Below are 22777 nucleotides of genomic sequence, written 5' to 3'. Positions count from 1 at the left end.
AAACCGAGCTTCGCTGACGATCAGGAAGCAATGGAGCAACTGGAGTAATGTAAATATGAGATACTTTGGAGTGGTGGACGGTGATGAAGGCGTCAAGTGGAACACGTACTTATACCTTGATCTCAAGTAGCCATACTTAGGTATGATGCTTTGTTAGCGCTATTCCGACATTCGTTCAAGAAGACTCTCAGTATAGCGTTTAATGTCTTAGTGCAGATCTCCCCACTTATAACTGGGTACACCAATGGGTTGAGGTTCTGATGCGCGCGCAACTTTATTTGGATGATTCGATGCTTCCCCACCTGCCGCTCGTCTCGAAACCATGCGCGGCGCTTACGAGATGACCTTGAGATAAGCACATGCATGGCGGCAAGAACCCGCTCAGTGGGTATGTGTATGTGCAGGGCTTTGGTATACAACTGTTATTGCCACACTTGCTACATATCGTTCACATGAAATAAGGATACATCCAAACCTTTCGGAGGTCAATACAGGTGAGTACTCATTGCTGAGTCCGACCGATGCGAATTTGCTTCTGTCGCTCTTCAATCTGTTCGGTTTTGCCCAGTCGGTCGTATAGCGCCCAAGCTGCGAGCGTCTTAGCATCTCTCGCGCCTTCTTTCCAAAGCACCTCGAAATTGCGGATGCGCAAAGTGATCAACTTGTCTCTGACACCCTCCCCACCCAACTTGCTCCTGAAAGATTCAAGTTCCTTTCGGTCCAGGTATTTCTCCCACAATAGCATCGGCATATACTCGTCGAGGTTTCCAGGGCTCATGTACACCCCGTTCTTTAGCTGTTCGTTGGTTTCAGCCTTGTCAAGAGCCATTGCGGTTAGGTCGATCAGCTCCTCTGCCCTGACATTAAGCCCCGTCTCTGCTCGAATCTGCTCCATTGCTTTTCCAACAACAGTGCCAGACTTGTTATCTAGCATTCCTGCAGGGATCTCAAGGAAAGCAGTGCTGCATGCGCCGATTCGCGGCTGCTCTGTCAAGATGACCCACTTCTCGTCTACGTTGTCCTTGGGTCGTAGTATCATAAGGATAGCGACGGTACCGCCGCGCAAGAAAATGACTCGGTCGAGATTGGTGTGGCTCTTCTTCATCAATGCCTCGATCGTCATGAAGCCTATCATTCCGTCGTCAAAGACGGTGACGTTGTGTACATTCACGCCCTCGAGGCGCCATGGATCCCCTTCAAACGTGTGTCCGGGAGTTGTTTGCACAGTGAGATTCTTTTGAAGTGCTTCCAACCAGTTACTGAACGCTGGAAATCCGAGCAACTTCTCTTCGTCGAGAATGTGGCCATCTGCAACTGTGACAGGAATGGCAGGCTCCCAGGCTGACAGCAGGAAAGTGGATGGCATCCCGGAGTCTTCGGCTAGTACTTGAGATAGCCTTGGAAGCAGAGCGATATAATTATAGGGTCCCTGTGATAGCTTTTGCCCTAGTAGCGGACGATTTCAAGCTGTCTTGTTGAGTCCCGGGGCCGTCTTGTACAAGATAAGGCTGGAAGTAATGGTGGATGCGCTGTGAACCTTGGAAAGCTCCCCGAGGTCGTTTCGGGCGCAGCGACAAGCTTACATACCTACCTTACAGCGATCGGGATGTCGCATAACCTTCATGCATGTGATAAGAATAATCACGCACATTGCAGGTGGTACAGGAAACAAGGTCACGCAGTTCTGCGCGCCAACATCCCGAGGTCTCCTAGGCCTACAGCCACCCCCCAGCAACTGAGCAGCTACCTAGCTATTGATCTCTCAGGAGCTAGCCATCAGTCTACGTATATTTTGCATGAGGAATTATGGCAACTCGCAAACGTATTGTTGCAGCGTATACCGCTGGTGCGCAGCAGTGACGACCGTGGCTGAGATGCTGCGGGGTAAAACTATGGGATGAATGCACGGCGGCTGCCTTGAAGGAGGGCTGCATTCAGCTGGACAGGGGTGCACCCAACCCCCGATTACTGCGCTCCTGTGTGACCCTTCCAAGGTTATATCCCGCATGTTCCCCTTAAATACCTAGGTATCTAGTCAGCCTTTCCCAAGAATCGCATCAAACCTTGTCGCCTCGCCTCGCCACGAGCGCGTCATTCCTTTTATTCATGCCAAAGTAGCAGCCCTTAGGCTAAGCGCGGAATACTCAGCCTTGCGCCCAACAAATAGCACCAGATCTCACTCAGCCTTGTCGTCAAAAGATGATATGTAATGTGTGTTTAGCTATGCTGAGGGGTGGAAGGGGAGCGAGGTCAGGGACTCACGATCTAACGTTTGATCATCACAAAACTACAACATCACTTCGAAGATCAAAGGAGGTAGACTGCAAGATATGTACGTCGTTAGGAAATGCGATTTGGCGCGACGTGAACCTGCTAGAGGATCAGTCGATCTCGATCACGGCTGTGCTTAAACCTCTGCCGAGCGGGTTCTCACTGGACTTCGATATCAACCAAAGGTTCAAGCGTGCGTACCTGCTGAAAGCAATCGGTATGTTTGACTATTCAATGAGGTCGCAATGTATTGAGTCTTCATCACAGACCCCAATGAGCGCCGCCTAAGAACCCTGACGTCGTCAGAGTCTTCTTCCGATGAAGTCATCCAATTGGCGCATAGTTGGATGAACGAGTGTAAATGTGCGGACAGTTGGGAGTGCACCGGGGAAAGATGGTATCCGAAGCGCTTATTAGACCTCGGCGATATCCGAGGCATACGAGGCATCGGTGACCGAGACAGTCTAACAGTCCTGTCAGAATATAGCGATGTACAACGAGCAAAGGTGTATCTGGTCGAGACGGACGATGTTTTCATGCCAAGCCGATATGTACCAAGCAAGTTGACAGTCAAGTCCTGGAACAGCGATAGAACAAAGATGGGTCGTATTGAAAGAGAAGATGGTCGATACGTTACGCTGAGCCATTGCTGGGGTAGGCCCAAAGGCGTCCAAGGACAGCTTAAATTGAAATCAACCAACAGAGAGCGTTTCATGCGGGAGGGTATCGAGTTGCGGGAGCTGCCGAAAAGTTTTCGAGACGCGATCCTGTTCGCTTGTCATCTGGAGAAAGTCGGGTTCATTTGGATTGACTCGATGTGCATCATGCAGTCGACTGAAGATCATAACAGCCGATCTATGGTTCATGTGGGTGACTGGCTGAGCCAGAGTCGACAGATGGACAAGATCTACCAAAGATCATTTCTCAACATATCCGCTACTGCTGCGGTTGATGGAGATCAGGGTTTGTTTTTTAGCCGACAGCCTGAATCCCTTTGGGAGAACGAGATCAACGTCAACCATACGGGAATGGCTCCTTTCGGAAAACATAGTACTGAAGGCTCGAAAATGGAACAGTTGACGAGGTGCGCTCTCATCGACGTGTCCTTCTGGGACGACCTCGTTGAGAGCGCAGCTGTTAACCGTAGAGGCTGGGTTCTGCAGGAACGTCTCATGGCACCACGTGTACTACATTTCTGTCGCGACCAGATTGCCTGGGAGTGCTCTCACTTCGATGATGCCGAGGGTTATCCTGGAATGGCCATAGGACTGAGGTCTAAGTTGGGAGCTACGATAGACGAAGGACGACTCAAAGACTTAACCCCAGAGGCTGGGCGGGCACTACGAAGCAATCGCCTAAATGATCTTCCAGACCCTGATGAGGGCATGGTAGATCTTTACATCTACGAACTGTGGAAACACATTGTAGAGGTGTACTCCAAAACGCAAATTACAGTATCGCGCGACAAACTCATAGGGTAAAGTAGCCACCACGTATAATATTCAAGACATCTTGCTGACTTCTTACTAGTATGTATCTCTCTTACTACGCTTTGGCTGCGCAGCAATCAAGGTTGTTCTAAGACATGTTACTGTTCGTGCTAACAGCTCAATAGCGCTGTCTGGAATTGCGAGGCACTTCTGTAGTGACCAGAAGCTATTCACAGTACCAAGCACGTATGTTGCAGGCCTCTGGAGAAACAATCTGGAAAGTCAGCTTCTTTGGCAAGTGAACGAGCTTTATCGGGATGGTGTGTTCGAGAACCCTGGACGACGCGACGCAACTCGAGCGCCTTCATTTTCATGGGCATCAATCGATACCCCCCACGGAATCACCTATCCCGATATCACAGACTACGGGGCTGCAAGAGCAAACGAGATGCGCGACCGGGATCAGGGCGAAAGAGAGGACTCGTATCCAGAGGAAGAGCTAATGCTCGAAGTACTTGACCATCATATCATCCTCTCGGACGAGGACAATGAGTATGGCATGGTAAAACAGGGAAGACTGTTGCTCAAACCACGCTATCTTAGGGCTATCAAGCTCCGGAAGCTTCACCCGCTGTTCCGAGTCGGGTACAGCTGGGGACTGGAGCAAGATGAAATCAAGCCTGACATGTCGCAACAAGATTCCAAAAGGTCTGCGCATCATCTCGAACACGCCAATCTCTATCTGGACGCCCCGGAATCTGACGTCGATATCTTCCGCGATGATGCAAAACTATACTGCATGCCCGTTGCGTATGGTGAGCGGACAGTACGGAAAGCATTTCGTTATTTGTACTGCTTGTTGCTCAAGTACGAAGGGGCGACAGATTTTGGTTCCAAGGGCAATGACCCAGGCGTGAAAGGGCATCTGTCGATGACAATACAGTATCCCATGTTTAGGCGAATTGGCATAACAAAGTTGTCTAACCATCTGGACGAAAAGGGCCAAGAGGCTTTGATGTCGGAGGAATACAACCAAACAATTGCTTTGTGTTGAATGACCTTGTAAGGGAGCGAGGAATTGTTCTGGTATTTTGGGGGGTTCTGGTCTCTTTTAATGATTACGAGTGATTATTTTGTAGGTAAACAAAGGTCTAACATGTATAGATATGCGATGGCCTTGGAATTCCCGGCCTGGTCTCAATCTTACCCCACCTTCCAAGATCTGCCCCTCAACCCCACCTCGACCATTGTCTCGCGCCCACCATACATTGCTTACGTCTGTCATCCGGACTTCAACTTCAAAACATTGAAACATTATATACATTGCTGTTGTAAAAATACTCATCGATTACCTAATACGGGCGCTTGGGTAAGCTGCCACAACACTCCAATCAACCTCTACAACCCACTAACATCCCAAAGTCTAGGGGTATGATTTGTAAGACTCCACTCAACACACCTCTTCTCAGCTCTCTCCTAACATTCAACTTCAGTCGCTTCGCATTCTTCTGCGTACTTGTGAAAGGTCGTGGGTTCAATTCCCACAGCGTCCACATTCTTTTTGCCATTTTCTTTGCTTCGGCAGGAGAAAGGAAGGAGCACTAGGGATGAGTGTTCTTGGCTGTGTAGTTCACAGCTTTGTTTAATTTTTGCTTTCGCTCGCTATGCGTAGCGAGAACACATGGCGTGTGTGGGTGGCATTGCTTTTTGCTACCCCTTGACCGTGCTGTTAACGCGAGGGGTGTGTTCTTTGACTACTTTCCACAAGGTTGGTAGCGAAAAGACACAATGCTAGCGGAGCATCCTTCAGAATATCAAACATCAAAAAGGTGCAAGCATTCGCGTGGAGAAGTAAACATAAGAAGATCACCACAGACGTGACATCTAGGATAGTGATTGTTTCTGTGAGGTAGATCAAGGCATCACGAGCTGTCACGACGAAAGATAATATATATGCAGATCACATCCAAATGAATTGCTGCCAATGTCTAAAAGATATATACAAAGAAACCCAGGGGTATATGTGCGCCGTTCCCATCCACCAAGCCAAGCAAGCCATCAACCAGTGTGACTTGTCCAACCGTTCCATCATTCGTCATGCACCGCTCAGTGTCTGGCGTGGTGCCTTGTGAGCCTCTGCCTATGCTCCCTAATGTGTCTTGCCATGCGTCCCTTTGCGGCAGGCGGAGCAGCAGGAGGAGCGGGCGTTGGTGCCGCAGGGGCGGGAGCGGGAGCGGTGACAGTATGATAGATCGTCTGAACTACTGTGCGAATAGCTTCGACAGTGTCTGTGACGACGGGAACAGCCGGGTCGGCTGGAGGTGCCTTTTCAACATTGGTGGGCGCTGGGGCTGGCACCGCCGGAGCAGCAGGTGCTTGAGATACAGTGGGCGCTGGAGCAGGTACTCCAGGCGCAGCGTATGACTGGGATGCGGCCGGTACATCGGAAGGTTGAGCGACGCTTTGCGCTGTGCTGGGAGCGGCGGCAGCGCCACTCGAGTTTTGAACTGCCGTGCTAGTGCCCTCAGGAAGCGAGGCAGAGGGTGTCGTCGATGGCTTAGGTTTGTTGCCGCTACCTGCGCCACCAGAGGGCCATTGGAAACCAGACATGGGGCCGGTCGGAGCTGGAGCTGGAGCCGGAGCATTGATCTGCGTGGTTGGTGCGGCGATGGGGCTTGGGGTCTCGGCGGGTACGCTGGGTGAGGCATCGTCGGCAGGAGGTGATGCGACTGGGGCGTTGGAGGACAGGGTCTCGCTCGTCGGGATTGGTGCGAAGATGCCGGATACAGAGGCGGTGATGAGCGGAGGAACTGCAGGGTATTCGGATGGCTCAGGAATGCCAGACGACACAGCAGGTATCTCTGACGGGACAGGCACAGCAGGTGTCTCTGACGGGACAGGTACACCATAAGCAGCACTGCTCTGCTCAGGCACCGAAGAGGGCTGAGGCACAGCGGCGTAACCATTATCTTGGTACACCTTCAGGGAGTTGATCGTCCAGTATGCCTCTGTGAAAGCCTCGGGGTTGTTCTTTACCCATTCTTCGCATGTGTCTGCCTTCTTGCTGCAGGAGCTCTTGTTCCAAACACTGCTGCTGCCCGCCCATTGTCCACAGAATGTAGTGTCGAATACAATCTGCTGCTGCTTGAATGTGCTCTCGATGTCGCAGGCGCCGGCGAACTTGGCAGCTGGCTTGCCCCAGCCGCTTGGGTCTGGGCTGTCACCGAGGACGTCTTCCGGGATGGAGTCGCGAGGAAAGAAGTAAACGCTGATGGCATCGGCGGTCCATTGTGTCGCGTAGACACCGCCACCACCCTCGTTCAAGCCTGCACCGTAGCTCTTGGTCGATGGGTGTTCGATGGAGCATCCGGCGTTCTTCGACTGATCCTCGGCAGCAACATCACAATTTCCTGTGGTCACTGAGCCAGCGAACTGGGTGGTGTCTTCACCAATCTGGCAGCCGGGGCCAGTGTGGAGGGTCATGCCGTTGTTCGTCTGGTCGTTCACGCCTTCGATGATGTCGATCTCGCCATTCTTTGGCCAGTTGGGGCCAGTCGTCCAGAACCTATCAATGTGTAAGCAACATGACTTTCGATGGATGAAAGTCTACTTACGCTGGCCATGTACCACAGCCGAATGGCATATGGGCAACATCCAGCACAATCAGCCCACTGTCGTAGGTCTTCTTGCTCTGGATACGGACACTGGGCCTTCCCTCAGGGGTCTGGTTCTGTGTGTCCACGCCCCAGGAAATCGCTGAAGAAGACGAGTTGATGAGGTTCGTCTGCCTCGCCGTAGCCTCGTCAACGTACTTGACGAAGCCCTCTGTCGGATCGGCATCAGTGAAGAAGTCAAAGGCCCCGTAAAAGTCGGTCATGTAATCATCTTGGAGAGTATAGCCAGCTATGCTCAGTTGGAAAAGGGCCGCAGCCGAAGTGAGTGTGGAGAAACGCATCGTCGAGACGCTGAAAGATAAGAATAGTAATGAGTGACTGCGTACTAGACGCGTGAAGAAAAAAGGCACAAGAACGGAAAAGACGACAGTATAGTTTGGCGATGTAACGAGGCACCAGATGGTCGGAAAGGGACGGCCTGCCTATATACGCAGGCCTAAAACGGAGGCGTGGCAACGACCCTGACATAGCAGCCACCGATTCGCCCCAACGGCTTCGTCTAGAGGGTAGACGAGCGCGGGAGAGTGTACATCTCCCGTTAGGCACATCGGGCTCCGTTTCAACAAGAGGGGAGTTATAGACGGACCGAGTTTATCTCCGGTTAGCAACATTGAGGGGGACCTGCAGGAACCAGTCAGGTACACAAGATGGGGGTTCAATAGCGCTGAGCAAGGCTGCCCGGATGTTTAACCAAACGTGCGCCGTTTCATGAGAAATAGGACGGATGGTCCGTTGGTGAACGGGGAGAGGCGCTTGAAACAGCGAGAAGCGCACATCCCGGTGGATACGTGGCGGGGCCTACGGTTATTATCGATTGCCTGAGGCATTTGCCATGCTTAGCAGCATGTGATTCGTCGTCGACGCGTTGAAACGTGAGGTGATCGGGGGTTGGGATGAAGGAGAGCGACTGCTAGCCAATGCCACGCGCCGGATTTAGCGCTTCTGGAAGCGAGCGCGGCCAGTGCTGGCGCTCCACCCCCCTGAAACCGACCGTTCAACCAATGAATCGGAAAGTCGATCTACACAACTCGAGTACAAATAAGTGCTTTTTGCAGGTGGGTGTATTGTCGTCGCGATGGCTGGGACATACCAACTTACATGCAACAGAGAATACAGAAGAGATTATAGTGGGTGAGATCGTTGATCATCTTGATAACTAAACAAGGCTCATGTTTACTATCTGGCTCACGCAACAGTGCATCTGGGCGCAGAGATCCAGCCCAAGTATAGATGATTACTTCATTCATATCTAGCATTACGTGTCTTCATTAACGAGACGGCACATCTACTGCATCGACTCGACAACAATGGCAGAGGCGCCACCACCACCGTTGCAGATGCCGGCACAGCCAATCTTGCCCTTCTTCTCCCTTAGCACACCGAGCAGTGTAGTTGTGATCCTGGCACCGGAGGCACCGAGCGCGTGGCCGAGCGCGACAGCACCACCGTGCAGGTTGACCTTGTCTTCTGGGATACCAAGGATCTTCATGTTGGCGAGCGCAACGACACTGAAGGCCTCGTTGATCTCGAAGGCATCGACAGCAGAAAGCTCTACCTTGGCGTGCTTCAGAGCCTTGGGCATGGCGAGCGCTGGGGCGGTGGTGAACTTGGAGGGGTTCTGCTCAGCGTCACCCCAGCCGAGGATCTTAGCAATGGGCTTGAGGCCGTGCTTCTTGACAGCCTCTTCAGAGGCAAGGACAAGAGCAGCAGCGCCATCGGAGAGCGGTGAAGCATTGGCAGCGGTGACGGTTCCGTTTCCGGGCTTGAAAGAGGGCCTCAGTGTACGCGTCTTGGACTCGTTGAACTGTGATTAATAAGTAAGAAAGTGCCGATTAGTGAACACTGCCAGGGTCGCGACTTACGTTCTTGGGCTCGTCGTCTCGGTCGACAACGACCGCAGGCTTACCGCGTCCTACGGTAACCTCAATTGGGACGATCTCTTCCTTGAACCAGCCGGCCTCGTGTGCGGCGTTGGCCTTCTTGTAGGAGCGGATGCAGTAGTCGTCCTGGTCCTCGCGGGAGAAGCCGTGATCGTCTGCGCACTCCTCTCCCTGCAGACCCATGTGCTCCTTCTTGTATGCGTCGGTCAGACCGTCCTTCAGCACACCATCGACCAGGGGCTGGTCTCCGAACTTGGCGCCGGTCCTCAGGTTGGGGAGGTAGTGGGGGGTGTTGGACATGCTCTCGGTTCCCGCTGCGACGACGATGTCGGCATTGCCGGTTATGATGGTCTGGGCGCCGACAATGAGGGCCTTGATGGACGAGGCGCACACCTTGTTGATGGTGGTTGCGACGGTCGACTCGGGGAGGCCAGCGCCAATGGCACACTGGCGGGCGGGGTTCTGACCGAGGCTGGAGGGTCGTCAATAGAGTTCTCCTGGAGTTTCGGCATGTTTGGTATTGTACATACTTTGCGGAGAGAACATTGCCAACGAAGACTTCCTCGACATCGGTGGGCTTGATACCGGCGCGCTCAACGGCAGCTACATGAGGTGTTAGAACGAGTTCATGTTCCAATGGCAACAGGTTGGCATACCCTTAATGGCGTGAGAGCCCAGCTGGACAGCACTCAGGCTCGAGAGGGAGCTGTTGTCGCGTGAGTCGGTGGTGCCCCTCTTCTCTAGTACCAGGGAACATACCCCAAGAACATGCCCGTAGGCGTACGGGCGGCCGAGACGATGTAAACTGGGGGAAGGGACGACATGATGGGTATCTTGGGTATGCAGGAAAGCGGAGTGAAGGTGCAGAGAGCAGATATAAGGTGCCTCTGAGCAAATGGCCCGATCAACAAATATACCCCGATGGATCTTTTTGGAGTTTAGCCTTGCGCGACAACGGATGGCGCCTGCTGGCCCTGCAGGAGGCGCCTCGGAGCCCCATTGGCCAGCCGCAACCTCCGCCCTCACCGCCTAGCGCTAGGCCGCGGAACCACGTCTGAACTTTTGCGACAGCTTCGAGCTCGACGCGCATCACCACCGCGCATATACCCACACCCACCGCCGCCATGGATGACCTATACGACGAGTGAGTGCGCCCATTCTCTCCAAACATGTTACGCGACTGACTTTTGACAGGTTTGGAAATTTTATTGGCGAGGCCGAGTCCGACGACGATGTCCAGAGCACCGGCCAGGCAGCCGACGCCTATGTCCTTGACGATGAGGAGGAAGCCGAGACGAACGACCAGCAGCTTATGGAGGTGGACGAGGGGCCGTCCAATGCCGTGATCCTCCACGAAGACAAGCAGTACTACCCTTCTGCGTCCGACGTATACGGCCCAGATGTCGAAGTATTGGTGCACGAGGAAGACACGCAGTCGCTGGCGAAGCCTATTATTGCGCCGGTAGTGCAGAAGAAGTTCACGATTCAAGAGACAGATCTGCCCCCGGTGCATCACTCGAGAGAGCTCTTGACGGATTTGATGAACTTCCCCGACCAGATACGGAATATCGCCATAGCTGGACACTTGCACCACGGAAAGACTGCCTTTATGGATATGTTGGTCATGGAGACACACGACATCCAAGATCGTTTGGACTACAAGAGGGGCAAGAAGCGGGAGGAGCAGCTGCGATACACCGACGTACACGTGCTCGAGCGCGAACGAGGCCTCTCCATCAAGGCTGCGCCCATGAGCCTCGTCCTCCAGAACACGAAGCTGAAGTCGCATCTCTTCAACATCCTCGATACCCCCGGACACGTAAACTTCGCCGATGAAGTCGCCGCCTCGTTGCGCCTAGTCGACGGAGTGGTCTTGGTGGTGGATGTGGTTGAGGGTGTGCAAGTGAACACGGAGCAAATCATAAAGCACGCAGTGCTAGAAGATCTACCCCTAACACTTGTGGTCAACAAGATGGACCGCTTGATCCTAGAGCTGAAGCTGCCGCCCAGCGACGCATACTTCAAGATTAAGCACGTAATCGAGGAGGTCAACACTATCATCGAGAACACCATCCCCGGCCGCGGCGAGAGTAGACGAGTAAGCCCTGAGAAAGGCAATGTCGCTTTCGCTTGCTCCAGCATGCGATGGTGCTTCACCATTCAGTCCTTCGCGAAGATGTACTCCGACTTTTACCCCGGTCCATCGAAACTCCCAGGTTTCGGCGTTCCGATGAAGGGTCTGGATATCGATAAATTCGCCATGCGTCTTTGGGGCGACATCTTCTACAATCCTGGAAGCCGCAAGTTCAGTCGCAAGCGGCAGGAGGAGGGCTCACAACGGTCTTTCGTACACTGGATCTTGGAGCCTGTCTACAAGATCTACTCGCATACACTGAGCCAGAGTCCGGATGACCTCAAGGACACGCTCGACTCTTTGGGCATCCGATTGAAGCCATCAGAATACAAGACCGACGCAAAGGAGCTGATGCGCCTTGTATGCCAGCAGTACTTCGGGCCATCTCTCGGTTTCGTAGACATGATCACCCAACACGTTCCTTCGCCCGAAGAAGGTGCGCAACGGCTGCTGCAAAAACACTACACCGGACCTCTGGATACGAAGACCGCCGAAGCCATGCAGAAGTGCGACCAGAACGGACCCCTAGTCATACATGTTACGAAGCTGTTCAATGCAACAGATGCCAAGTCGTTCACAGCATTGGGCCGAGTGATGAGCGGTACTGCAACTTCGCCGCAGTCGGTGCGTGTTCTTGGTGAAGGCTACACGATCGAGGATGAGGAAGACATGGTCGTTGCGACAGTAATAGACACATGGATAGCGCAGTCACGATACAACATCCCTGTCAGCGGTGTTCCGGCAGGTAACTGGGTGCTGCTCGGCGGTGTCGATAATTCGATAGTCAAGACGGCGACTATTGTGGCTACCAAACTTCCCGAAGACGAAGACGCCTACATTTTCCGACCCATCCGCCACTTCTTTGAATCCGTATTCAAGGTCGCAGTCGAACCGATAAACCCCTCCGAACTACCGAAGATGCTTGACGGTCTGCGCAAGATCAACAAGTCATACCCGCTCATCACAACCAAGGTCGAGGAGTCAGGAGAGCACGTTGTTCTCGGTACGGGCGAATTGTACATGGACTGTGTTCTGCACGATTTACGACGGTTATACGCCGACATGGAGATCAAGGTGTCAGATCCCGTAACAAGATTCTGCGAGACGGTCGTTGAGATGTCCGCCATCAAGTGCTACGCGCTTACACCGAACAAGAAGAACAAACTCACCATGATTGCTGAGCCGCTCGACCCAGGTATCGCGGAAGATATCGAAGCTGGCAAGGTCAACATCAAAGATCCCGTCCGAGTCGTTGGAAAGTTCTTTGAGGAGAACTACGGATACGATTTGCTCGCGTCGCGCAACATCTGGGCTTTCGGACCTGACGACATGGGCCCCAACATCCTACAAAACGACACGCTTCCCTCAGAGGTCGACGGCAAGACTCTGCGAACGGTGCGCGATACGCTTCGACAAGGTTTCAGCTGGGCTACCCGAGAAGGCCCGCTCTGCGAAGAGCCCATTCGCAACACAAAGTTCCGAATCACCGATGTCGAACTTGCGCCAGAAGCCATCTTCCGCGGAGGTGGTCAGATCATCCCCACCAGTCGACGAGCGTGCTACTCAAGTTTCCTGATGGCGAGTCCCAGGCTGATGGAGCCGGTGTACTCTTGCAGTATGGTCGGCCCTGCAGACACCAAGAGCAGCTTGTACACAGTCCTCGCACGAAGGAGAGGACACGTCCTACAGGATGGACCCATTGCGGGCACACCGCTGTACAACGTGCGTGGTCTTATCCCGGTCATCGATTCTTTCGGTTTCGAGACCGATCTCAGGGTACGTACACCTCCTACAATCACTCCCATTACCTAGCGCATATACTAACTTCCCATAGATCCACACACAAGGCCAAGTCTCCCTCTCCCTCGTCTTCGACCGCTGGTCCATCGTCCCCGGCGACCCTCTCGACAAAGACATCACAACCCGACCGCTCGAACCTGCAACCGCACAACAACTCGCACGCGACTTCGTGCTCAAGACACGAAGAAGGAAGGGTCTCGCGGAGGACGTCACAATTAGCAAGTTCCTGGAACCGGAACTGTTCCGTTCACTCAAAGAGAGCGGAGTGCTTGACGGTTAGGATGGTTGTATAGCATACTTTGGAGTCAAATGGGAACGGCGCAAATTGGAAGCTACAAAAGCATATAAGGAACTCATGCTGGAGATGCGCTCATGAAAGTGGCTGGAGAGTCGAAATGAAATATACCCGTCGCATGTCACTACATCATTACCTTCCTCCTCTCCTCGCACATGCAAATGCCAGTGCAACACGTGATTTCTAGGAGAGCTAGCACGGCTATATAACTGGCTTTGCTCACCCACCCTCTTTTCTCCTACAATACTTTCCCTTGAACCAAAATCCCTTGGGTGCTCACCCATGTGTGTCTGTCTTCTCTTTCACCAAAAGCTCACCACTACAAAGACAATGTGGACTTCCTGTCCAGTCTTTTTCCCACAAAAATCGACAGTACCTTCGGCCTGTGTGGGCTTCCAGACCGGTCTTTTCCAAAAAAAAAAAATCAAAATCATCCCTGTAACGATACATGTCTCTGCCCGGGTCTTGCTTCCCATCAGAACCGTCAGCTATCTTGCTCATGTGGGCTCCCAGACCGGTCTTTTCCAGCAAGATCAAAGCATGACGAAAAGATGATCTGGTGCTTTGTATCTATTGTTTCTCGTCAAAATAAAAATACTCACAACGCATGTCTGGGTTCAGCTCTACACTCCATCAAAAGTGAAAGCAGCGATGGCTATGTTTGCGCTCCTTCCAATATCTTGAAACCAAAACACGACTGAGGGACAGCTTCTCAGATGACGAAACTTCACTTGATTTATGCGATGCTCGCCTACCAAAATCGACGATGACACTTTCCATGTCCTCTCCCGGTCCACCAAAAAAAGACCAAGAAGCTCAATATTTTCTCTCCGGTCTACCAAAACTACAACAACACTCGCCATGTTCTTTTCGGCCTCTGAGAGCATCACGATTGCCAAAAACAAATGACCAAGTAACGCATACAAACGACTCAAAAGTCGATATCTCTGACTTTATGCTGGAGCCGGGAGGACTTTACGACATCATCACTGTTCAGTTTCTTTTTGAAAATCATATTGAATACCTCCTCGCGCCATAGTCTTACGTCGCAGAGAACATGAAAGTTCACCGTCTGCTTCTTCTCTGGGTCTAAAATGCGGATTCTTACATCTTTCCAAAAGTGCTCACAATAATCCCCTCGCGTCATGACTACTCTCGAACGGAGTGAGGTCTTCATCCCCACCATTCTCCACGAACGTGGACCTCGTTAGCTTCTCGAGCCATACGTTGCAGAGCAGCCGTGCAAAACTCCAACTGAAGATCAAACATGCCATTCGCTTGGACGCATGCGCAAACTCAGTCTATGCGACAAAGTAAACGTCGATATTGGCGCATACTCGCACTTCATTGAAGGGGAAAAGCCAGATACCCCGGGGCCTACGTTGATGTTGAGTTAACTACTTTGCATGTTTTGATCTCAATGTAGGCCGCAGACCTGTTCGGCCTTTCCTTGTGCGAGGTACTCGAATGATTTGGCATGGAGCGAGGATGAGAAGTTAGTCTCTATGAATGAACACAATTCGTGCCCATCGGGGTTTAGCGATATACAAGCTTTCCATGCATCGCCGAAGCACCGCGACACGAGTGTTGACGAATGGCTACATGAATGGACACGCTTTACTAGTCTCATGAGAATCATTGTCTGATAATTTCGAGATGTCAAAGCTTTCTGTAAACTGATTGTAGGGAGCTACGTTGATCTATAAACTGGTGCGCAATAAACACCATGACTATGCGCTGTCCTCTCCCAAAGTGCACTTACGCCCTTTCGTCGTACTGAACAAACTCAGGCTTCGACACTTTCTGGCCTGTCACTAGCCCTATGTCGCGTACAACCAGGTCGAATGGTATCATGTAAGAAACGCGCGAGTGCTCGTTGGAGGCATAGAGTAGACCGACAACGGTCGCTCTCCCATTGCGTTCGTTCAGTAGTACGCAACTTCCGGAGTCGCCGGCCCTCATGAACTCTTCTCCTTTGCGGTCATGCATGACGCCGAAAGCCAGCATGATGCCGTCTTTCGTTCCAAATCGCTGCTCCATGTCTACCGGTACAATAGAAGTAGAGTCATGTCGTAGATTCAAGAGTGAGCCAATCTGGTTGATGTGTCCGTACGTCCAGCGACATACCGCTGTTGATGACACTCTTTGAATCGTGTGTCGCAACGACGTGGTGATTGGTCAGGGCGCAATTGGTCTCATTGCCTGCCGCATCCTTGAGTACGATGACAGCACCCACTGTTCCGCTGTTGTCCGGCTGCTCTACGCCTATACTGGCTCCCATCTCTACGATGGCGTCGTAGTCCTGCATTGTAGAATATATGGCAGGGCGTACATACGGTTCCTCTGCTTCTTCCTCGTCTCCAGATGTCTGCATGGCCAGGTGTGGTGCGTAAAGGAGATCGACCTCCATTGTCTGGGGGAGTAGTTGACGTATGTGGGGTAGGATTCTGTCCCACCATATGGCTGAGTCGGCATCTTGTGCGGTGATGAGGAGAGTAGGGGCGCGTATGGTATGCAATTCTCCGATTTCACGGAGGACGATGTCGGCGGTGAGCCACTGTTGTTCCTGGATATCTTCAAGGAGAGCTGACCGATAGCACTCCCATGCTGCGAAAAGCTCTGGCGCGCAATCTGTGAGCGGCACTGAGGGTGCTCCGTCTGCTGTTCTGGTGTCTGTAATTTCAACCGTAATGTCCTCGCGATTGACCTTGTCGAAGAGTAATCTGAGATCACTCACCGCGACCTTCCAGGTCGAGTATTGTCCATCCACTGAAACGTCCGAGGTGACTAGTAGCGTGAGAGGCGTCAGGGATGGGGTCTGGCCGGGTCGGACGCGCTTTACGAGGCCGTAGCCAAGAACCCGGACCTGGGCGTCGTGAAGAATGCGGGCTACGCTTTGTCGAGATACGCCGTCGCTCCACTCTGGTATTCATTGGGCTCCTATATTATCGAAGGAAGGTACGGTTAACGCGCCGACACGGTAGGTCCATCTAATGTCCATCTTTGGTGTCTCGCGGACGAAAAGTGGAGGTGGAGTTCGGCAGTCGATTTGGCTTTGAGCTTGTGAATTCTTGGTTTTAGGTAGCGTAAAACAATGGAAGATCCAGCGATCTCGTTCTTGGTGAGTACTTAGGGCGAAAAGAAAAGTTTATCGAGGAAGGCCTTTTGTACTTGGACATTGTGTGCTGTAGTGGGGCAGACGCTTGTAGAACCGTGGCACAGCTGCAGGACGGACGCTGGGAATTGTTGGAGGCTATGCTGACGTACGGGGCGAATCAGGCCAGAAATGACTGTTGACTTTTGCTGCGTGGTTCATGCCGCAAGAGCGTGCTATGGATCGGATGAGGGAAAGTGGAACGTTGGAGTGGTGCGTCATATCTCAAAGCGGTAGCGATGAATCTGACCAAGTTGATGCGCGACTTCCGTTAAGGGTCTTGGTAACAGGATGGGGTATGTGCGGGGCCCGGACAATGCCCAAGCGCCTACATGGACGACAGAACTGGCAAAGATCGGGATGAGATCTGGGTGTCGAAAGGAGTCTGGCGGGACCTGAACACGCCAGCTGGTCGGAACATCCGTGATTATGTTGCGCTCATGTCGATCCCTCCCACCGTACACGACCGGGTAGCATTGGAAGAGCAAGAGCAGATTACGGAAGGAGAGACCATCACTGCCAAGTTGAACATCACAAAGACTCACTTGCGGCTGACTCATGTTCCCGTGTCACGCTAGAGACTACACCCTATTGGTGCGCCGCATCACGGTAACTTTGACGTTGCTGGTCCTTCGAGATGGCGCGAGGCTTATCGACCTCTCAGGCAACTCCTATTCATTGATACAAACATGAGCAGACTCTAACATTCCCAGGGTTTGGAGACATCGCCCATATACGCACTAAGGCTGTGTACGAAGCCCAGTTTATTTACCTTTCTATACTTGATGGTGGGAAAGGCTTCGCGAGTTATGAGTGACCGTGAGCTCGGAATACTGATGCGAGATACCGCTCGTAGTCCTCCCAGAGGTGGCTCGCGTCATGGAGACGCCTAGATTTCGAGAACCTGTGGAGGCTAAAAGATACTAACTCATGAAGAACTCGAACTTTTAAAACCGCTTTGAGATATACAAAGTTTTTCACGAAGGACTTATCGGTCACAAAACATGGCTCTGGAAACTACATGAATTTTTTGAAGGAGAGCCTAAAAGGCTGCCAGCCCTTGAAGTCATACACGAGCTATCATAAGTATCTGGATGTAGCCCGCTTGAATCAATGTAGACGCCTAGACGAGCTGCACACAAAGGGTTCTTGGTTCCACTAAGCTACCGTTTATCCATTTCTACTCACCCAAGCCATAGCTGTGCCGCGAGGAAGTTTTCGTGTTTCTTGAGGTCGCCATAACCAAGAAACCTTCTGATACCTGCGGAGGTAGGGTACGACGTCAGTGTATGTCTCTAATGCAGTTCGTACAGCCAGGACTTACCTCGGGTCTTGGTATGTCCAACCATCTAAGCTGAAGCAGGAGCTCGGGCTCAAGTCATCGTGACGAGTATGTTGAACGTGGGCTCTCCCTCGCCGTGGACGGGGAGGCCTGTGCCACCTTCGCCGAAAGATTCGGAGTCTTGAATGCACTTGACCATGCGCCAGATCTCGTTGAGGTTGGTGACTTGAGTATGGATGTTGAATGACGTGACGCGGGTGCCGATGGGGTAACCGTTGGCAATTCCGTCGATGCTTCCAAAGTACTGAACAAAGGAGATACCCTCGAACGAACGATCGTGGGGCTTTAGACCGTAGTAGAGTCGGAGCATGTTGTCTAGGCGGGCTGGTGTGAGGCGCCATGGGTTTGGGATGTTGTCCGGGTCACCGCCGGCGGCGATGAAGGGCCCGTCTAGATGACAATTAGCTCCGAATTCATGACACTTGTTTCTGCAGTACTTACTGATGGCTGCAAACCTGTCTCTCTCGGCCACCATTTCGTCGGTGTCTGCCTGGAGGCGGGCCACCTTGGCCTGGACTTCGGCGGACTGAGGAGGGAAAGTAGTCACTTCTACAAACGAGAACTCGGCGGCAGAGTTGGGAGATGCCATGATGATGTTGGATTGAATGGTTTGGTGGATCTTGCAGTGTTTGTTGTTTCGGTTTGTTGTGTTGTAGAGGAGTGTAGAGTCGAAAGTCAAAATATCGCTCTCACCTTCACTTTATATGAGTGAATACCCAGGTATTTCCCACGTGCTGAGCCCTCTCACCAGTAGCGCGGGCGGTAAGCTATCGCAAAGCTTGACGTAGATCCTGCTGGAAATGTGCTCTCCCGCAAGACTGTTGCGATGATTTTGCTTTGCATTAGCTACAATGCGTGGCGTATACATACTGTTAAATCTTAATAAGTACACACTTCCTAAGTCAATGTATCCTCCAGCCCCGAAATATTCTGCAGACAATGCATCACAAATTGTGCTACCTCTAGTAGCAGTGAAGGTAACTTCTAGTACACATTTTTGGTACCGAGTCAACGAGGAAGAAAAGAGATGCGAAGAGATTCCACGTGTACCCATTTGCTATCACCTTGAGCTAGTCCATTCGCATAGTGTCCAGCCGCTACTAAATCATTCACATCATTGCCATTGTCGCAAGGAAGCTTTTGTGTGTATCGAGGTTGCCATCTCCAAGTCCATGAGGCTGATCGCTGTGTGTTTTGGAAAAGCACTCCGTGCTCGCAGGTTGAATATGAAATATCTGCACCGCGATTCTCCGAACAGACCATGGACGTGTGCGGCTAACATTTTTTGAAAAAATAGGGAGGGAGATGAAGAATAGAAGAGAAGAGGAGCGGAGTAAAGCTTGGAGCTATATATACGACCGAGGCACACCTTCAGCGCTTAACTCGAACGTATAAGTTTTGGGATACCATGTGCTCTGCTGCATGTCTATGAACTTTCCAAAAGCGATGCATCTGGCATGAAACATCATGCTTGGATTTTAGAGAAGCGAAGCCGTCATGTCTACATCAACTGCGAGTTTTGATAAAGGCGAATCTTTCGTGGTTCTTTTTGATACGAACTGGATACAGCGAGCATATTGGATAACAAGTTCAAAGATTTGGAGGCGGCCATGTTGTATGCGTTGGGGCTTTTGATGTGCAGTTCTCCAAACATGACTTCGTAAGACTTTCGATTTTGGTAGCTCGCGGCAGGCAGACAGCGAAAAGACATCACAGCTGTCTTGAGCTTTTTCGAAAAAAAGTCATGATGAGGTGGTGACATACTTTTTGTTGTGGTGTAGAAAGTAAGGTAACGGAAGAATGAAGGCGGGCGTGCCAGGCGTGATATTTATACCCATCTGCACTAGCACAAAGCATCGCCATGGTGATGTATGGAAGCCATCTTCCATTCTCAACGATGCACAGCGGAAGCCGGCCCAACCGCCCGAACATGAACTCTCGCACTTTTCCTTTTTGGCTCACTTGGATATCACGAGGAGTAGAAGCATGGCCGTATCGAGATTGACTGTACTTTTCGAGAATGTGGGGTCGCATATGCTTCGGCACTTGTCGTTTTGGTGGAATGAAGAGACCGGAAGGGCGAGATTGTATTCGGTGTACTCTGAGGGATCGAACGCACCATGAGAGTCTTTTGATGATGTTTTAGCACATACAGGTGCGTCGCAGTTGGTCTTCGAAAAGTTCCTGGCGAAGGGAAAGAGCGAGGAGCAGACATCATCTTGTTTCGCAATATCTTTGGGAAAGGCCATGCGTACTTGCCCGACTTTCTTTTGGTAATACAGAAGATTTTTCGTGTTCTTGCAAGAAGAATGGAGAGAAGAGGCGACAGGGACTTAAATATTGTGAGCCGGGGCCACGACGGCGGACATGCTGAGGTTGAGAACGTTTTTGGAACGACCGAGGGGTCCGAAATCCACAGATCATGGCCACATTGAAAAGGTCTTTTTTGGAGATGTATGAACATAGAAATCTGTCGACAGTGTTTCGAACAGCGGAGAAGAGATGCCGACATGAGTCAGCCACTACCAGTTTTGAGAGCGGACCACATCCCCTTCACACAATGTTGTTTTGGAAAACTGCAAAGGCAGTAGATGGGGCATGAGTTCTATGGGCAAGAAAACGGCGTTTATATAGACGTAGTGCCAAGAGAATCGCGTTTGCGTGATCTTGAGAAGGCGTGATGGATACGATAGGACGGTGATCTGGATAATCAGCGAGACGCCTGGGTCTGTATACTCTATCTGTACTTTGAGGGGACTGGCGAAGTAGCATAGTCAACATGTAGCAAGCAAATGCTCACTATTGAGAAGCAGTCGAAAGAATTGCACACGATGAAAGCGGCGTAGAAATAGTATTGGGTATCAGAATACGCGACCACGTGTGGCCAAAGCCGATGAACCGACAAAGCGCAGAAGAATGTGGCTAAAGCAGATAAGAACGCAGAGCGTGAAACGAGTGCGGTGAAGCCAAAGAAACAACGCTCGTGAAAAATCTGGTAAAGCTCAGAATTCACCCCTTCCGTCACTTGTACTGATACTCATTTTCATCGTCGCTATCGTCCTGTCTTTCGAGCACATCTTCAATCTCCTCGTTCAGCAAAAGACCCATATCATACGTCTTCTCCCTGATCTCATCCGCCTCTTCCCTACCCACTGAACAGTCGTCCATGATGAGCAGTATCGCCGCCTCAGGCACCATGACGGCCTGCACAAAGGCCGCGATACCGGATGCTTGGACGACACGGTCCTTGCAATTCTTCATCTCGACCTTGAGGGTATCCATCACGCTCTCTGTGATGACGCGACGGCCGTGAGGACCATAGTAACCCGGGTAAGCGGCCTTTTCGTCAAGCGCGTATGACTCCAGTTCCTCTTGAACATCTTCTGCCAGATCTGTTCGTCTCGAGGGCACAGCGGCCGCTTTTCCAGTCAATGCCAACGGTTCGTAGCGATCTCTGTGTATACTGGACCGGTCGTTGTTGAGTATCTGTAACAGCGTCGCCTTGCTCCTGCGTATTCGTCTGGGAAGCGCTTTCCAGTCAATATCCGGGTATCCTTCCTGTGTGTATTCCTTCTGCGCCGACTTCTTCTTGTGCGCATGGCAAAATGCGGACTTGTTCTTGACCGTCTTATCCTTGCCTTTCCAGAAGTTCCAGTATTCGTCCTGCTCGACTGGCTCCGAACATAATGTGCATCGTGAGCCTTCTTCCTCTACGTCGGGAAGCTTCCCGATATAGCTGCTAATGTCGTCGAGAGCTTCTTGTGGTGCGCTGGAATCAGGCTGTGAGGAAGGTGGTTCCTGGTTCTCCTTCCAGCTGCTTAGTTGACCAAGGAGTTGGGCGGTTCTGGCTGCCTTTTCTGCTTTCTTCAGTGACTTGGGACTCATTGGAGTGATTCCTAGTTCCTTGTCCAGTTCTTCGCCTTCGAGTATCTTGGGTGTAGCATCGCCGCCTTCGGTCTTTGTGTTTTTCACCTTCTTCTTCGGTCTACGCAGTCCGTCGATGTTATTTTGTGGTCTGTCGCAGTCTTTTGGCAGCGCAAAGAGCTCTTCGTCGTCTAGACCAATGGAACTGGCATCGCTCTCGTCACCAGCTTGTGACAGGCCAATCCGCGATTTGTTCTTCACTCCATAGGTCTGCCCTGTAGTCTTTGACGCTGCCTTCCCAGACTTCTTCGCAGGTGGTGCTGCGTGTATATTCCTGGTCTTCGAACCATAGCCCTTGCTGTTCTTACTGGTCTTCTGGGAAGAGTGTTCCATACCCCAACTAATTGGCCCATCGTTAGCTGACCCTGTAGACGACGCAGGTGTGTTTTCCTTCGAATCGTCGAATATCGTCGTGGCTTTATGCGCTTGACCACTCTGATACGTCCCACTCGTAGGCGCACGTATTATCCCAACCTTCTTTCTCGCAGCCTTCTTCTGAGGTCTTCTCAGAGTTGTATCCTCGGTATCCTTAGACGTAGGTATAGTGGGTTTCGCGGGTTGGACCGGTTGAGGAGGGGGAGGATGCGATTCATTGTCGGAGGACACGGGCTCGGCATCGATATCGATTTCTTCCTGCTGATTTGTAGACGAATTGTTGTCATTCGCCTGCCTCTTGGACGCGGGTTCTTCGTGATCGTCCTCGCCAGCATGCCGCTTTCCACCAATGTTTCTTAACAATTTCGGCGCTTGCTTCGTCAGGTATACCATCGCCGCGCATGAATGAAGGAAACCGAACGAAAGAAAAAGATACAATGCGTCCTCGAGGTAATGCGATGTCGGCGCACGTGAATGTACAGTCTTCCCGAGACGGAC

At 51.7% G+C, this 22777-nt stretch overlaps 7 protein-coding genes across 7 annotated transcripts; 1 reads left to right on the top strand and 6 right to left on the bottom strand.

Annotated features, from left to right (window-relative positions):
• Window positions 1-502: 502 nt before the first annotated feature.
• On the bottom strand, window positions 503-1366 carry J4E78_004409 (uncharacterized protein; the record flags this gene model as incomplete). Its single annotated transcript, XM_049365038.1, has 1 exon — window positions 503-1366. One exon carries the CDS (start codon window positions 1364-1366, stop codon window positions 503-505), a length of 864 nt encoding a protein of 287 aa, XP_049222839.1.
• Window positions 1367-5807: 4441 nt separating this feature from the next.
• J4E78_004408 (uncharacterized protein) lies at window positions 5808-7656 on the bottom strand (the record flags this gene model as incomplete). The annotated part of the gene is made up of 3 exons (XM_049365037.1): window positions 5808-7266; window positions 7316-7604; window positions 7653-7656. 3 exons carry the CDS (start codon window positions 7654-7656, stop codon window positions 5808-5810), a joined length of 1752 nt encoding a protein of 583 aa, XP_049222838.1.
• Window positions 7657-8660: 1004 nt separating this feature from the next.
• ERG10 (erg10, acetyl-CoA C-acetyltransferase) lies at window positions 8661-10079 on the bottom strand (the record flags this gene model as incomplete). The annotated part of the gene is made up of 5 exons (XM_049365036.1): window positions 8661-9179; window positions 9238-9727; window positions 9786-9858; window positions 9912-9961; window positions 10015-10079. 5 exons carry the CDS (start codon window positions 10077-10079, stop codon window positions 8661-8663), a joined length of 1197 nt encoding a protein of 398 aa, XP_049222837.1.
• Window positions 10080-10379: 300 nt separating this feature from the next.
• Window positions 10380-13469, top strand: J4E78_004406 (uncharacterized protein; the record flags this gene model as incomplete). The annotated part of the gene is made up of 3 exons (XM_049365035.1): window positions 10380-10399; window positions 10450-13165; window positions 13224-13469. The coding sequence occupies 3 exons, from the start codon at window positions 10380-10382 to the stop codon at window positions 13467-13469; spliced, it is 2982 nt and encodes a 993-aa protein (XP_049222836.1).
• Window positions 13470-15242: 1773 nt separating this feature from the next.
• J4E78_004405 (uncharacterized protein) lies at window positions 15243-16800 on the bottom strand (the record flags this gene model as incomplete). Its single annotated transcript, XM_049365034.1, has 3 exons — window positions 15243-15526; window positions 15612-16373; window positions 16752-16800. The coding sequence occupies 3 exons, from the start codon at window positions 16798-16800 to the stop codon at window positions 15243-15245; spliced, it is 1095 nt and encodes a 364-aa protein (XP_049222835.1).
• A 1211-nt stretch (window positions 16801-18011) lies between these two features.
• Window positions 18012-18569, bottom strand: J4E78_004404 (uncharacterized protein; the record flags this gene model as incomplete). Its single annotated transcript, XM_049365033.1, has 2 exons — window positions 18012-18370; window positions 18422-18569. The coding sequence occupies 2 exons, from the start codon at window positions 18567-18569 to the stop codon at window positions 18012-18014; spliced, it is 507 nt and encodes a 168-aa protein (XP_049222834.1).
• Window positions 18570-21001: 2432 nt separating this feature from the next.
• Window positions 21002-22672, bottom strand: J4E78_004403 (uncharacterized protein; the record flags this gene model as incomplete). Its single annotated transcript, XM_049365032.1, has 1 exon — window positions 21002-22672. The coding sequence occupies one exon, from the start codon at window positions 22670-22672 to the stop codon at window positions 21002-21004; it is 1671 nt and encodes a 556-aa protein (XP_049222833.1).
• Window positions 22673-22777: the final 105 nt, after the last annotated feature.

The sequence above is a fragment of the Alternaria triticimaculans genome (genome assembly GCF_023758025.1).
Source record: "Alternaria triticimaculans strain BMP 0046 chromosome Unknown scaffold_5, whole genome shotgun sequence".
In the NCBI taxonomy this organism is placed as follows: Eukaryota; Fungi; Ascomycota; class Dothideomycetes; order Pleosporales; family Pleosporaceae; genus Alternaria; species Alternaria triticimaculans.
The sequence above is the reverse complement of the archived record's forward strand: the minus strand, read 5'-3'. Positions and strand labels throughout refer to the sequence as shown.